The sequence below is a fragment of the Microtus pennsylvanicus genome, chromosome 1 (assembly GCF_037038515.1).
Source record: "Microtus pennsylvanicus isolate mMicPen1 chromosome 1, mMicPen1.hap1, whole genome shotgun sequence".
NCBI classification, from domain to species: Eukaryota; Metazoa; Chordata; class Mammalia; order Rodentia; family Cricetidae; genus Microtus; species Microtus pennsylvanicus.
The window spans coordinates 94,356,979-94,372,072 of NC_134579.1; the positions used below are offsets into that span (position 1 = coordinate 94,356,979).

Consider the following 15,094-nt stretch of genomic DNA (forward strand, 5'->3'; position numbering starts at 1 on the left):
TTAGTTTTGAAAAAAGTGATGACAGTACCTTGACCCACTAAGGACAAAGGAGTTGCTATCGTTACGAGCACGGAAGCCTGCCATTTATCAGACTCCATTTCCTGACTTGATTTAAAATAAGATTGCAAATCCCCAACATGTATGCCTGCTACATTTGTTCTGTGTTCCAAAAACTGTCCTTGTCTGTAAAGAGAGAGAGGCCATTGTCATAGCAACCCAATTGGTCCACCTCTTAGACCCCTACCTGTTTTCCTGTAAAGCTAATCTTGGCAGCTCTAAGCACCCACTTCTCACAACAGACCCTCAAATCACTGTTGATTTTCTCAGATGTGGTAATGTTAGCATTCACTCACAGGAGGCCTGGCTGTATCTGCAAAGAGTCAGGGCAGCCTGGTTGGTGACTTAGCGCTGAGCTTTGAACCTTGCTGTTTCCTACCCAGAGATAGCCTGCTGGGTAGGACTGTTAGGAACAGGAAATGACATATTGCTAGACTGAAATTTCAGCTAATTCAAATTCTCCCGAGACAAAGTCTACCTTTTTTTTTAAGATGTGAAGAATTGTACCCATTATCTGTTCTGAGGTACAATTCACTTCTTTTCCAGTTTATCTTAAGTTCTGATATATTCTTAGAAATTCCCCTTCCGTCAAAGCCAAACTCGTCCAGCATGCCTGTTTTCTCTTTCTCCATCTGTTTTTCTCTTCGGGGACATCTCTATGCTGTTCAGCACTGCTCCTCATGGTGCCTCTCTTGAGTTCTTAGTTCTCGTTTATCTTTATAATATGTCACAGGATGTCCCAGAACCCAAGAGCACACTTCAAACTATTATTAAACTGCATTTAAAACTGTTCAAAAAGTGGTTCAAATTGTTTGGTTTTGTTGCTAACCAGACCCATTTGGGGCATTTCTGCGGATTATAAGATTATTCTTTATTAGGATTATTTTTTAATGTGTGTGTATGTGTGCACACATGCAAACATATTTGTGGGTAGGACTTCACATGCCGTAGCATACATGTGACGGTCAGAGGACAGACAGCCTGTAGCAATCAGTCCCTCTATTCTGCGGGGCCTAGGGATCGAACTCAGGTTGTCAGGCTTGGCAGCAAGTGCCTTTAGCTGATGAGCCATCTTGCTGGCCCTGGTGACATTTTTAAGTTCCAGGGAGGATTGTTTTGATTGACTGAGACTGTTTATACAGAGGTCAGTGGCTTTGAGTTCCTCTCCAGCTCACTCCATTGCACACTCCCCACGCCACAGGGCCAGCTCCTGAAATCAGCCCCTGTGACTCTGTGCCAAATGAGAATAATGAGCACCGCCCATCAGGATGGCTCTCTCTACCAGGGGGGTAAGTGATAGGAATTGGTGGAGCCACAGATGTTAGTGAGTCAAACCCACATAACAGGGACTGGGGCTATAGCTGAGTTCGTAGAGAGCTTAACCAAGCCTGGATGAAAGCCCAAGGTCTGACCTCTAGCACTGCAGAAACTGGGTGTGGTGTTAATCCACCTGTAATCCCAGCACCAGGAGGAGAGACAAGAAGATCAGGAGTTCAAGGTTATCCTCAGCTATGCAGAGAGTTCAAAGCTAGCTTGGGCTACATGAGAATCTGTCTCAAAAAAAGCGGGGTGGGGGTGGGGAGAAATGAATAAATTAAAGAGTCTAAAACTGCTACAACTGCTCAAGGGAGGAGGCTCCCACGGCAGGAGGCTGGCAGAGTCCCCCAGGGCCATCAACACTGCAGTGGCACCCACCCAGCAGTCTCCGGGTGTGTGCTAAAATTCACATGGCACAGGATCTGCCTGTTTCCACTGATTTCATCACACACAGAGCTGTCATCAAGGTGGAAGCCCACACCCACCACTAGTCACTTCCCACTCCCACACCTCCTTTAGGCTAACACAGTTGGTCTATCCCCTGCTCTATAAATTTGTTTGCACTGGGCATTTCAGGTCATGACACCATGTACATGTGGCATTTTGCATCTGACCTCCTTCACTGGATTCTTTTTTCAAGGCACACTTTCATCAGTGCAAGCCTAGGAGTCCCATTCCTTTTATTCTCGACTTCCCCCTTCGTATGGACATACTTCAGCTTTTCCTTTATTCCGTCATCAGCTGATGGACAAGTGGGTTCTTACTACTTTTTGCCGTGAACACTCATGGACACGTTCTAGTCAACATGTTCTTGGGTGCTGGGACAGCTAATATCAGTTGTCAACTTGACAGCATCTCCAATCACCCATGAGACACCGGGGCACACTTGTGAAGGACTGTCTTGATTAGATTAGCCTGTGTCCATGCCTGTGAGGATTGGCTAGATTGGCTATTTTGCATTTAAGAATTTGCAGAATGCCAACTGCTGCCCAATGTATAAAGCTCTGATTCCTCTCCACCCTCCCAAACATTCGCTACGCTGTGTTTTTTATTTCGACTTTCTTAGGGGTAAGAAGTGACATCTCCTTATGACTTGGATTTGCATTTCCCTCCTGTTAATGATGCTGCGCCCCTTCCCATGTGCCTAGTAGCCATTTGTCTCCATCTCTGGAGGACTGTCTGTGCAGGCGTTTGCTCCATTCTTAATAGGATCATTTGCCTTTTCATTGTTAAGTAAGAGGTCTTCGATATTTATATCAGAACCTCTTGTCAGACATAGCACTTGGGGGTATTTTCTTTCTGCTGAGGTTGTTTTGCATTTCCATATGATATTTCCTATATTCCTATTTAAAGTCTTGGTGCTATAATGTTGATGAAGCCTGATTGGTCTACTTTTTTGTTGTTGTTGTGCTTTGGGGTTCTGCAATCGGACTTGTACATTACTTTCTCTTCTAGAAGCATCCAGACCACGCCTGGCACAGGCACAGGCCATAGGGTCGTATGAGTCTTATACAGCCTGGGCACAGCTGGATCTCTGTGGCAGGCGCGTTTGGGCCCATGTAGAACAGCGTTGTCTCCACAGGACTTTGATTCCCCACCCCCAGCATCCATGGATTCCAGGCTGACCCTCGTGTCCCTGTTTAGGCGTCAATGGCCAGGTCCTCAAGAGATTAGTGAAGAACTGAGGAGATGATTTCAGTCAATAAAGTGTTTGTCTTCCACCAAGGACCTGAGTTTGAGTCTCAGAACTCATGGTTTTGTTTTTAAAGCAGTGGACTGGGGGGCTGGAGAGATGGCTCAGAGGTTAAGGGCGCTGACTGCTCTTCCTGAGGTCCTGAGTTCAATTCCCAGCAACCACATGGTGGCTCACAACCATCTGTAATGAGATCTGGTGCCCTTTCTGGCGAGTAGGCATATATGAAGACAGAACACTGTATACATAATAAATAAAAATATTTAAAAACAAACAAACAAAAAAAAACCCAGTGGACTGGAAAGATGGCTCAGGGGTAAGAGCACTGGCTGCTCTTCCAGAGGGCTCAGGTTCAATTCCTAGCACCAACTAGCAGTTTCCAACTGCCTATAGCTACAGTCTCAGGGAATCTGATGCCCTTTTCTGGACTCGGCAGGTATCAGGCACACAAGATATGCAAGCAGACAAAACACCTATACACATAAGGGGGAAAGGGGGAAAATGCCAGGTGTGGTGACTTTTAATCCCATTTCTTGGGATGCTGTGACAGAAAGATCCTCAGTGTCCAGTGGCTAGCCAGTCCAGCGTAACCGGTGAGCTCTGTGTCAATGAGAGACCTTGTCTCTGAGGAGGCTGACCTCTGGCCTCCACCACGTGCATGCACATGTGTACCTGCATGTATGCACACAGACATGCATATGTGTGCCTGCACCTATGCACACAGACATGCACATGTACCTGCACCTATGCACACAGACATGCACATGTACCTGCACCTATGCACACAGACATGCACATGTGTGCCTGCACCTATGCACACAGACATGCACATGTGTACCTGCACCTATGCACACAGACATGCACATGTGTGCCTGCACCTATGCACACAGACATGCACATGTGTACCTGCACCTATGCACACAGACATGCACATGTACCTGCACCTATGCACACAGACATGCACATGTACCTGCACCTATGCACACAGACATGCACATGTGTACCTGCACCTATGCACACAGACATGCACATGTGTACCTGCACCTATGCACACAGACATGCACATGTGTACCTGCACCTATGCACACAGACATGCACATGTGTACCTGCACCTATGCACACAGACATGCACATGTACCTGCACCTATGCACACAGACATGCACATGTACCTGCACCTATGCACACAGACATGCACATGTGTGCCTGCACTTATGCACACAGACATGCACATGTGTACCTGCACCTATGCACACAGACATGCACATGTGTGCCTGCACCTATGCACACAGACATGCACATGTGTGCCTGCACTTATGCACACAGACATGCACATGTGTGCCTGCACCTATGCACACAGACATGCACATGTGTGCCTGCACCTATGCACACAGACATGCACATGTGTACCTGCACCTATGCACACAGACATGCACATGTGTGCCTGCACCTATGCACACAGACATGCACATGTGTGCCTGCACCTATGCACACAGACATGCACACGTATGAACAAATTACCAGGGAGGAGCCACAGCAGCTACTCCAGCACAATTCTTGCTGCTATGGGCGATTTCCCTGTTTTTCTTTTGTGTCCGTGGATAAATTTAAAACTTCAAAAACTACTATTTATCTATAGCTTTCTTGTTTTCTATTGAAAGTTTTGTTTCTTCAAATAAATATTTTATTGGTCTGCCTATTGCTGGGTTTAAAACTGTCTCCAGGACCCTTCCTTATCACACACACTCAGCTGAGGAAGACGGAAGAGTTTGAAAGTGTCCACGTGGTTACAGCCACATGTGCCTGCATCTTTTCTTGCTGATCTAGTAAAAGCTACAATTGGAGGAGAGCCCTGACTGGTCTCAGCAGGCCCCTCTTTAAATCCTGGTCACCACGCGGTGGCTCCTCAGGGACACTCACTGGGGACTGCTGTGTTCCCATACACACACTGTGCAATCAGTGTTTCTTAGGACTGGGATGTGGCTCTGCTCGAAGAGTGCTTGCTCTGGGTCTCATCTCTGTGTATAAACTGTGCATGGCGGGTGCATACCTGTAATTCTAATTGTGACTGATCCTATGGTGTACCAGAGCCTGGATCCTTGAATGAATAGCCACCAACAAACAGGAGCCCCGTCTCAGGTCCAAAAGAATGAGACATCAACCGCCACTGCGCTGAGCCTTTTAGGGGTTCACTTCTCACCTCAGCCAGCCCTTGCACATCCTGTCTATATTCATTCATAAAGAGCAGGGCCGGATGCCTAGTGTATTAAAGATGTTGCATAGGGAAATTTCCACTTCTTGCTTTTAGTTATTGGTAATGAACATTATCATTAACTTGAAAAAAATCATAAAATAAGTCTAACACCTGTTAAAATTCAAAGACATGGCCGTGAATAGGCGATGGCTAATATAGACTGCCAACTTGACAGTTCTAGGAGTTAAGAGCCTGGTTGTATTCCTGGGCACACCTAGGAAGGACTGTCTCTAGTGGTTGGACTCCAGCCATGACTATGAGGGACTGGGTTGACTTGATTGGGTTAAGATGGGAAGGACCACTCAGGAGGCAGCATCATTCCCTGGTTGGGGGCTTGGGCAGTATGGAAAGCAGAAAGTGTGCTGGATACCAGCATTCATGACTGCTCTCTGCTTCCTGACTGTGGCTACAATGTGACCAGTCACTTCATGTTCCTGTCGCCATACCGCAAACTGTGAAACAAATGTAACACCTTATTCCTTTAAGTTGCGTTTGTCAGCATGTTTTATCACAGCAGGAGGGAAAAAACAAAAATACTAAGACAGAGGGACAAACCCTGTCTAGGCCCGGGTTAGGGATGTGCCAACTCAGACACAGGTGAGACATAGAGACTGTTACCTGGGGATGTGCAAATGCAGGTCACCAAACTCATCTCTCCCGAGACAAGAGACGACCTCGTCTCTGTAGCTGCATTACCTCCCTCTCACCTGACTCCCGCGTGCGACCCCGCACCAGCTCACTCCAGGGGCCAGCCCCAATGGCGTTGAAAGCCTGCATCCGCAGTTCATACTCTGTCCACTCCTCCAGCTCCTCGATGGTCAGCTCCCTCTCCAGCCGGTCGTTGACAACTTGGGCCAGCACTGAGGATGGTTGGTCTGAACGCCAGTACTTCACCCTGTAGCCCACAGACTCGGGGTTCCCATTGTACTGGGAATCGGGCAGGGGCTGGCAATGAATGACAGGCTGGCATGAGTGGACACCTCTTAACTGTCACCTTTGAAGGTCTTCAAGAATAAACCCATCCTATGGAGCCAACTCCACGGAAAGCATTTTCTTAGGTGAATTTCCCTAGAACTTTCTGGAGTGTGTGCATGCACAGACATGTGGGTCATATGCATGTGTACATGCCCATATCACGTGCTTGTAGCAGCCAGAAGTTGAGCTCACGTGTCTTCCTCTACCGTTATTCACTGTATTTTTTTTTTTTTGACTCAGTAGGGCTAGCTGGCCAGCAAGTTCTAGGGAATCCTCCTGTCTCCACTCCTAAGTGCGAGGATAACAGGTGGGCGCTCTAATGTCTGGCTGTTTATGTGGGTACTGGGGGTCTGAATTCAGGTCCTCACGCTTGTGTAACAGGCACCTGACCTACTGAGACACATTCCCCTGGCCTCATCCCTGCAGCTTTCTGGTTATCTTCCTTGAAACTTTTCTTCTGTTAATTCAACAAAATTCTTTTAGTGACTTTCGCCAGAAGTAATTTCCCTTGGCATAGTTTGGCTTAATTTTGAGGAAAAAATGTTCTGATTAAACATTGGACTGGCTCTCTTATGAATATCGAGTTATGGTTCTCTGTTGACCAAGCTTAAGGACTTAGAGATCCTACACTTAGTATTCTCCATGCTCTTTCCTGAAAGAGCACCCCAAGTTCCGAGAAGAGAACAAGCGATGCCACCAATTAATAAGAAATCGGGGCCACTCTGTGATCGTACACTAATTGTGCAATGTAATACTTTGCAGTTTAACAATTGGATTGACTTTGATGAAGTAAACAGCCTGAATGTGGTACTGCTAAACCAATTTTCCCAGACAAGTCAGGAAGGCGCAGCCAGTGGCTCCCACCCCACAGCCTCCAACTCACCACCCAGCGCAGACGCAGGCTGGTCTCACTGGCTGTTCGGACGGAGATGCTAGTTGGAGCCACGTCGGGTGGGGCCTGCAGGGTCTGGATGACCCGGGATGACTGGCTGAAGGGGCTGGGACCCACGATGTTCACTTGCCTCATTCGAAACCTGGAGGTAGAACCATGAACCAGAGTTATTTCCAAGCAAAAGGCAACAGAACAGAATATGACCTTCCTGGGTGCTCCTCACATACATGTCTTCCTGGATCACAGAGGCCAGCACTCACAGACACCTACCTGTGTTGGTAAAGAATGCAGATGCCATCTATGGCTTCTGTGATGGGTGGTGGCATATACTGTCAATTTGACAGGATCTAGAATCATCTGAAAGGCAGGCCTCTGGGCATGGCTGCAGGGTTTTCATGATTATATTACCCGAGGTAGGAAAACCTGCCCCCTGTGAGTGGCACTGACCCCTGATTGGGACTGGGACTGTGGAAGTGGACAAAGAGATCAGCAGGCATCCATTGATTCTACTTCCTGCTGCTGGATGCCACAGGAGCCGCTGCCTCACTCTCCTGATGGATTAGCTCCTCACTACCTTGGCCTGCACCCTTGAATCAGAGTCGGAACAAACCCTTCCTTTCTTAAGCTGCTTTTCTTGGGGTATTTTATGACCGCAATAACAAAAACAAGAAGCCCCTTTCCTTAATAGCCTCCAGAGAATGGTCTCAGGTGACTCAGTATGATTTAGTTCCCAAGTGAAGCAGATTTGATGGAGCTGAAGGGTAGAAATTTAAATGGTCAGTTGCCATTGGCTAAGTCAAATTCAGGGTAACCTTAGGGGATTAAGGTCATTTGACAGAGCCCAATGTCACAATGTTGCCACCAAACACAGTTTTGAAAGTCCAGTGTTTAGGATGGCCAAGAGCATTGCCATAGCCCATGCGTATCCTGACACGTAGCATAGTGGAAAGTGGATGTATGGCCTTCAGTCAATCAGAATTATCTCTACTTCCTTATAATGTAAGGGCCATGAGTATGCTAAGCAAAGTGCTCTACCATTGAGTCACACCCCAGCCCCTCACTGGGGTACTCTAGGCAGGTGCTCTACCATTGAGTCACACCCCAGCCCCTCACTGGGGGATTCTAGGCAGGTGCTCTACCATTGAGTCACGCCCCAGCCCCTCACTGGGGGATTCTAGGCAGGTGCTCTACTGTTGAGCTACACCCCAGCTCTATTTTAACTTTTGAGATAGAGACTTGATATATTGCCTGGCCTGACCTAAACCCATTCTGTAGGTCATGAAGGTCTTGAAATTGCAATCCTCCTGCCTCAGCCTCCTCAGTAGCTACTATGACAGGCCTGTACCACCAAACCTGGTTGTGTCTTCTTTCTCTATAATTATCCAAGCTGAATCCACATAGAACAAAAACCGTAAGTAAGGACACATATGCTTCTTTCAGAGGTCGCCTAAATTAATGTAAATTTAAGACAGGGGTATTGCTTTCCTCTCACAGTTTCCGATCTTTCGATAACTACACAGCCGCATGGAATTCCACACATCAAGTCTTGAATCCTTGCGGCTCATCGAAGCTACATGTTTTTCTCTTAAGGATTGAGTATATGCATCTTGACTCATCTGCTATAATCTTAGGATGAGTGTTCAAATGAATAGACTCAAAAACATCTCTCTCATTAGGCACTTAAAAAAATTCTAACTTCGGTATTGTACCAAATAAATGCTCTTCATGAAGACGTAATTTCACCTCTCACTCTTTGAATTACTCATTCTTACTCCCTCATTCCCCCTATTATAAGGAATGTATCCAACCCGGCAGAACAATGACATTATCAAACTCAACATCTGGTGATAACTGGAAATTTCATCTCTCGCGCTGATGTTCCGGGAACCGATAGCATCGCTAACAGCTCATGAACACCCTACCCTTTGTGAAGGCTGGGGATTTACTGCCAGAGTAAGTGGCAGGATCTGGAAGCAAAAGGTTAAATGCCATGTTAAGCGCTTGATTAGTGAGAAGAGCAACTCCAGGGTCATGGAAGGGAGAAGCAGAATGGGGCGCCTGGGACATCGGCTTTGTTAGGAGTCCGCAGCCTGCGGTTCCTGGTTACCTCCTGACTGCAATAGCGGAGCCCTTTCTGCAGTGCGCTTGACTGAAAGACCCCGGCAGCCTAACATCCGGCCATACACTTGGAACTATATTCAAACTGTGAATCTTGCTTAAGGCTTTTATGTATGCACCGTTATTGCTACTTATAGAACTCCCCATGCATGTGTTGTGTATGTGTTATATGCATGAGTGTGTGTGTCTATATGTTCTGATGCGCCAACATGGGTGCACATGGGGAACCCAGAGGTTGGCATAGGATGTCTTTCTACATCATTTTCCACCTTATTTTCTGAGACAGGGTCTCTCACTGAACCTGGATCTAACCACTTCAGCTAGATGGGCTGGCTAGCTGGCTAGAAAGTCCCAGCGTGGGGATAATAGGCATGGACCATAGTCCCAAGGCAGGTTTCATGGGCTCCTGGGAACGCAAGCAAACTCAGGTCCTCACACTTGTAAAGCAAGCACTTACCAGCTGAGCCATTTCCCCAGCCCTCTGCCTAGAGAATTCTATCTTCCTTGACATCTGGTTTCTCATACCACTCACATGCCCAGCAGCAACCCCTTCCCATGGTTCTCACCTGTAGTGTGTGTAGGGTGTGAGGTTTGGAATCTCCAGCATCTGGGCATCAGGCTCATTCTCTTCCTCATAGAGGGTGATCCACTCTTCCTCATCCCCAATGGCGCCGACCTGTGGAGAAGGGATCCTGAGATGGACTGGGCTTACCACGGTGACCAGGGCTGCATGGTATTCTGTACGCAGCTCCCTGGGTATGATGGGCTGAGCGCAGGGACCAAGTATCACACGCCTGGGCGCTACTGGTTCCTGCACACACACCCCTCCTGTCATGGAGTTTTGGGCTTCTGTTATTCTCAGTGACATTACATCTGGGAAGGTTCTAGTTTAAAACTCAGTCAAGAACTTGGCCTCAAGAGGGCCCCCTGTGGCTCTGACTGAGTGTTGGGCAGGGCCATCCCATTGCCTTGTCCTCTTCTCACCTGACAAGTAAGAGAGGCTCAGAGAGCGAGACTCAGCCAGACTCCAGAGTGTGCAGTGATAAAGTCCCCCTTGCCAGGGTCCAGAGCTGGCCCCAGGGCACCACCTAACTTTTTACACCCCCCAAGCATGCATGCACCACAGAGACTCCACTGGCCCAGAATATGGAAGACAGAATTCCTGATTGACAGCAGAGCATGTAGGCCTTGTCATGTCTGACAAAGTACCCCCGGAGCTGGCAAGATGGCTCAGCCAGTAAATGCCTGCTGCACAAGCATGGGACTCGAGATGTGATCCCTAGAAGCAGGCATGAGGACTGTCAAGATGGCTCAGAGTTTAAGAGACTGTACTGCTCTCTCAGGGGACCTGAGGCAACTCCTAGCACCCACATTAGCTCATGACCACCTGCAGCTCCAGTCCCAGGGGATCTGATGCCTCTTCTGGCCTCTAATGGAATTGCACTCACCTATCCACATAGACACAAATACATACACACATAATATTTTTAAGACAGGCATTAAGACTTGTAATTATGGAGCTTGGGAGATGGAGACAGACAGATTCTTGGAGCTCCCCAACCAGTCAGCTAAGCTGAACCAATGAGCTCCATGGCTTCCCCCTCAAAACAAAACAAAACAACAAAACAGAAAAACAACCCTCCCCCCAAACAAAATGGACAGTACCCTGAAAAATTATACCCGAGGTCGACTCTGATTTCTACACACACACACACACACACACACACACACACACACACACACACACACACACGTATGTAAACAAATGCACACATACACAAACACAGGGACATGTACACTCAGATGTTTTCTCACACAGTGAACACAAGTGCATGCACACTCACGTACACACAAACGAACACACACAAACACAGGTACACACTCAGATGTATACACATATAGGTGAACACATGTACATGCACAGTTATGTGTACACACCCCTTCCACACACACACATACACACAGAGAAGCACCTCAGGGCAGAGCTGGTCTGAGGAAGACTACTCTTTATAGACACTTGTCCCTTCCAAGTTGGTCTGTGAGGCCCCACTTGGCTGTCCCGGCATCCTCCTCTCCTGGGAACCACACATCCATGGCTTGCTCCATTAGCAATTGTACAGTCGTACTGCCTGTGACCTCTAACCTGACCCTAGTGGCCTGCCCTGCCTAGGCAAGCCTGGCCACAGCTTCTCTACCCTGTTGATGTCACCCTGGCTGTCCCAGACAGAATCCAGAGGGGGCACTGCTATCTGCTCCTGCTGTGGCTCCTGTAATAACTCCATTGACTTCTGAAGCTCCTGTGTGACCCTGGGGATCATACTATACAAATAGAGGGTGCTCCCAGAGCCAGTTCAGCCAGGATCAGTCCTACTCTGGCATTTAATACTGCGTAAGTGACTTAAATAACAGGGCAGGTCTTGCACTCAGTAAGTTCACAGAGGAAACCAAGTTGGCAGGGGGCCAAGCCTTGGAGGCTGTGAGGGGCTGAGAATTCATGGCGACCTTGGTAAGCTGCAGAAATGACACAAGGGACAGAGGACAAGGAGGGTCTGGCAAGCAAGAGTGAACAGCCTACTTCCTGGAGACAAGTGGAAGCAGCCTGAGATGTGGGTAGTCCAAACTAAAGTAGGAAAACCGCTGCAGAAAGAGCTGGAGTCATAGGAGACCCACCCTTCCATTCTAGTCTCCCCAGCAAAGCTGGATGGGGCCTAGGCATGTGCTGTACACTAATGCAAACACCTGGATACGCCTGCACGCGTGTACACCCTGCACAAACCTGTATGCACCTGCACATACAGGTAAGTACCCCCACACACCTGTATTCATCTGAATTGGGCAATATGCTTTTGTGCACACATGTGTACCTGTACATACCTGTGTGTGCTTATATATGTATGTATGTATCTATACACATGTACACAGTAGCATCTATATACCTGTATTAACCTGTACACATGCAAATACCTTCACACAGCTTTATGCACCTGCACACACCTGAATTCACCTGAACATGACTGTATACATGTGTGCAGCCATATATGTACTCACATATACCTGTGTGTATTTTTATATGCATGTATGTATTCACGCATGTAAACAGTGGCATACACTTATATATATCTGTATGCACCTGTAGACATAGGTAAGTACCTGTACACACCTGTATTCACCTGAACATTACTGTGCACACAGGTATGTACCCACACACAACTGTGTGTGTGTATATATATATATACACACACACACGTGGCATACATTTATGTATACCTGTATGCATCTGCACACATGTGCACACCTGCATACAATTGTGTGAATCGCACAGTATACACCAGTTCACAGTGCCCTGTGCACCACAGCCAAAAGGTAAAATTGAGGCACATATCCCCAGATGAAAAAGAAGCATTATTTTGCCATGAAGAGGCATGGGGCACTAGCATGGGCACTTGCTTTTATGTGGACAGACTTCAGAAGCATTGTGCTGGGTAGAAGCCTGTCCCCAAGCCCTCATAACATATGGGTCTCCTTTAGGAAATGACCGAGGTGGGGTGGTGGTGGGAGGGATGCAGGGGTGGAGCAGGGGGCAAGCAGGGGTGGGGTGCTAGGAAGCGGGAGGGAAGCTCCTGGAGATAAGTTTCATGCGCTGAGACTCAGTGGGAGAAGGAGAAAAACATTCTGAATCTTCTGCCTTGGGAATGGGCCTCTTTAAAACAGCAAACTTTGTGTTCTGTGTATCTCATCTCGATTTGTAAAAGAAGTATTGAAATTTAAGGTGGGATGCTGTCCAAAAACACCTGGTAGAGAAAGAGCTGGAGGTCAGTGTGGCTAATGAGCAGCTGGGATTCTGCGAAGGAGCAAGGCAGCTGAACTAGGCCAATGGAGGGGAAGATGTGGCCACCTGCGAGGCTGGGACAGGAAAGCGCTCCCAGCCACCATGAATCTCAGTAGCTCTGGAAGCCTAGCCCCTATTCCTGCCACCTGCACTCTGTAGAGAGGGTCACTGCTGTGCCTTACCACCCGGATCCTCTGTGGCCGAGTGAGGGGCAGCAGATGTATAAAGGTTAATTGATCCTCCAAGTCCCAGCAACGTGACTGAATGCTCTTTCTCTGCCCGGCTCTGTCCTCCAGCCCCATCTTTGCAAACCCTCCTTGGATAGAGGCTGGTCGTAGGCACGCTCTGGGTCCTCCTCTGCCTTGGTCATAGGCACACTCTGATCCTCCTCTGCCTTGCTGCCAAGTCTGTCCTCCTTTTTGGCTCAGGAACATCCACCTAGGGCTAGGTGCTTCCCTGACTCTGTGGGGAGCTCAAGCACTGGCCTCACATAAGATGGCTTCTGAACATAAATGCTGCTCCAGGGGCTGCATGGATCAGGGTAGTGGCTCTGGACTCAGGGCCATCCATCACGTGACCAAGAGGAATGGAAGAGAAGCTCAACCTTTGAGTGGCTACTCAGAAGAGAGGATGAGGTGTGGTCGGCTGGTGGACAGGCAGGAAGACTGACTGAGAGACAGGATGCTCAACTCCGCTGTTTTCATTGAGCGTAAGGAGGGTGCTCCTCCATCGACAAAGATCAAGCTTCATGCTACAGGGGCTGAAGCCAGCAGGACAGGACCACGGGTCCCTACTTCTCCCCTTAAGTCAGACAGTGCTGTGGAAGACCAATCTTCCCTTTTACAGCCCCTGCCCCATGCTACCACTGTCTTATAGCTGGTGTCTACAATGCTAGCTATGGAGGTATGTCTGGTTCATTTCTGGTCTTCCATTCTGCTGACTTCAATATAGGATATCAAGGCACCAAGCAAGCCAGTTGAGATAACGGCATATGACTGAGGTGTGACCCACACATCCCTGACCTTTTCCTCCTGCCAGGTCCCCTTTCTGCAGGTTTCTGACTTGGAGATGGGACAGGTGACTGACAGGCCCAGGTGGGTCCCCTCTCTCTGTCTGGCTCTGCCTGCCATCGTCACCAAATCACTGTGTGAAGGCAGCACACGGCCTTAAGCACATGTGTCCATGCAAAGCTCTCTACTCTGATTCAGATGTCTGCTCCTTCTCCTGTTTTCTCTAGGAAACTGCCAGCCCCTTCCAGCAGCTTCCATGCACTGCCTCTACTTTCCTGCTCCCTCTCTGGAAGCCTCCACAAGCACCCTCCCTGGCTTTGTTGCTTCTGGAAGCCTCTATAGATGGCTGCCCCTGCCCCCTGTCTCCCTCTTCTGAAGACAGCATCCATGGACAGCTCTCCTACTCTGACCAAGCAGAGGTGTGTGATGTCCCCATCCTGAGCACTCATCCACCTCCCAGCTACCTGACAGGGCCAGCTCATGGTTCTTAAAGGTCAATCATACAGATATAATATGAGTCGGAACTCATTTGCTCACCAAAGAGGGGAGGGACCCGGCAGGATGATAAAATAGGTTTGGAGGAGAATATGGCTCAAAATCTGTAGCATCAGTAGAAGAAAGAATGTCCAGGCTGGAGAAATGGCTCAGTTAGTACGCACCACATAAATAGAGGACCTCGGTTTGATCCTTGGGGATCCAGGTAAAAGAGTCAGAGATGAGGAATGGCGTGTGCCTGTAATCCCAGAGCTAGGGAGGGGGAGACACAAGGATCCTTGCTGTCCAGTCAGCTTAGTCTAATCGGTGAGTGCCATATTCAGGAGAGACCCTGTCTCAAAAGATAAGGTGGAGACTTGACCTCTGGCCTGTTCATAAAAACACCCCCAAATATGAACATACAAATATACAATGACAGAAGATAAAGATGTTAGAAAGAAAGCTGGTTACCAGAGT

General features: G+C 48.2%; 1 protein-coding gene across 1 annotated transcript in view; it reads right to left on the reverse strand.

Moving 5' to 3' along the window:
• Sdk1 (sidekick cell adhesion molecule 1) overlaps positions 1–15,094 on the reverse strand; it is a 959,866-nt gene that overhangs the window by 111,646 nt on the left and 833,126 nt on the right. The window contains exons 23-25 of the mRNA XM_075974284.1: positions 9,871–9,980; positions 7,178–7,328; positions 6,027–6,264 (exon numbers count right to left, since the gene is read on the reverse strand). Of these exons, the coding sequence (XP_075830399.1) occupies positions 6,027–6,264; positions 7,178–7,328; positions 9,871–9,980 (499 nt within the window). The remainder of the gene's footprint in view (positions 1–6,026; positions 6,265–7,177; positions 7,329–9,870; positions 9,981–15,094) is intronic.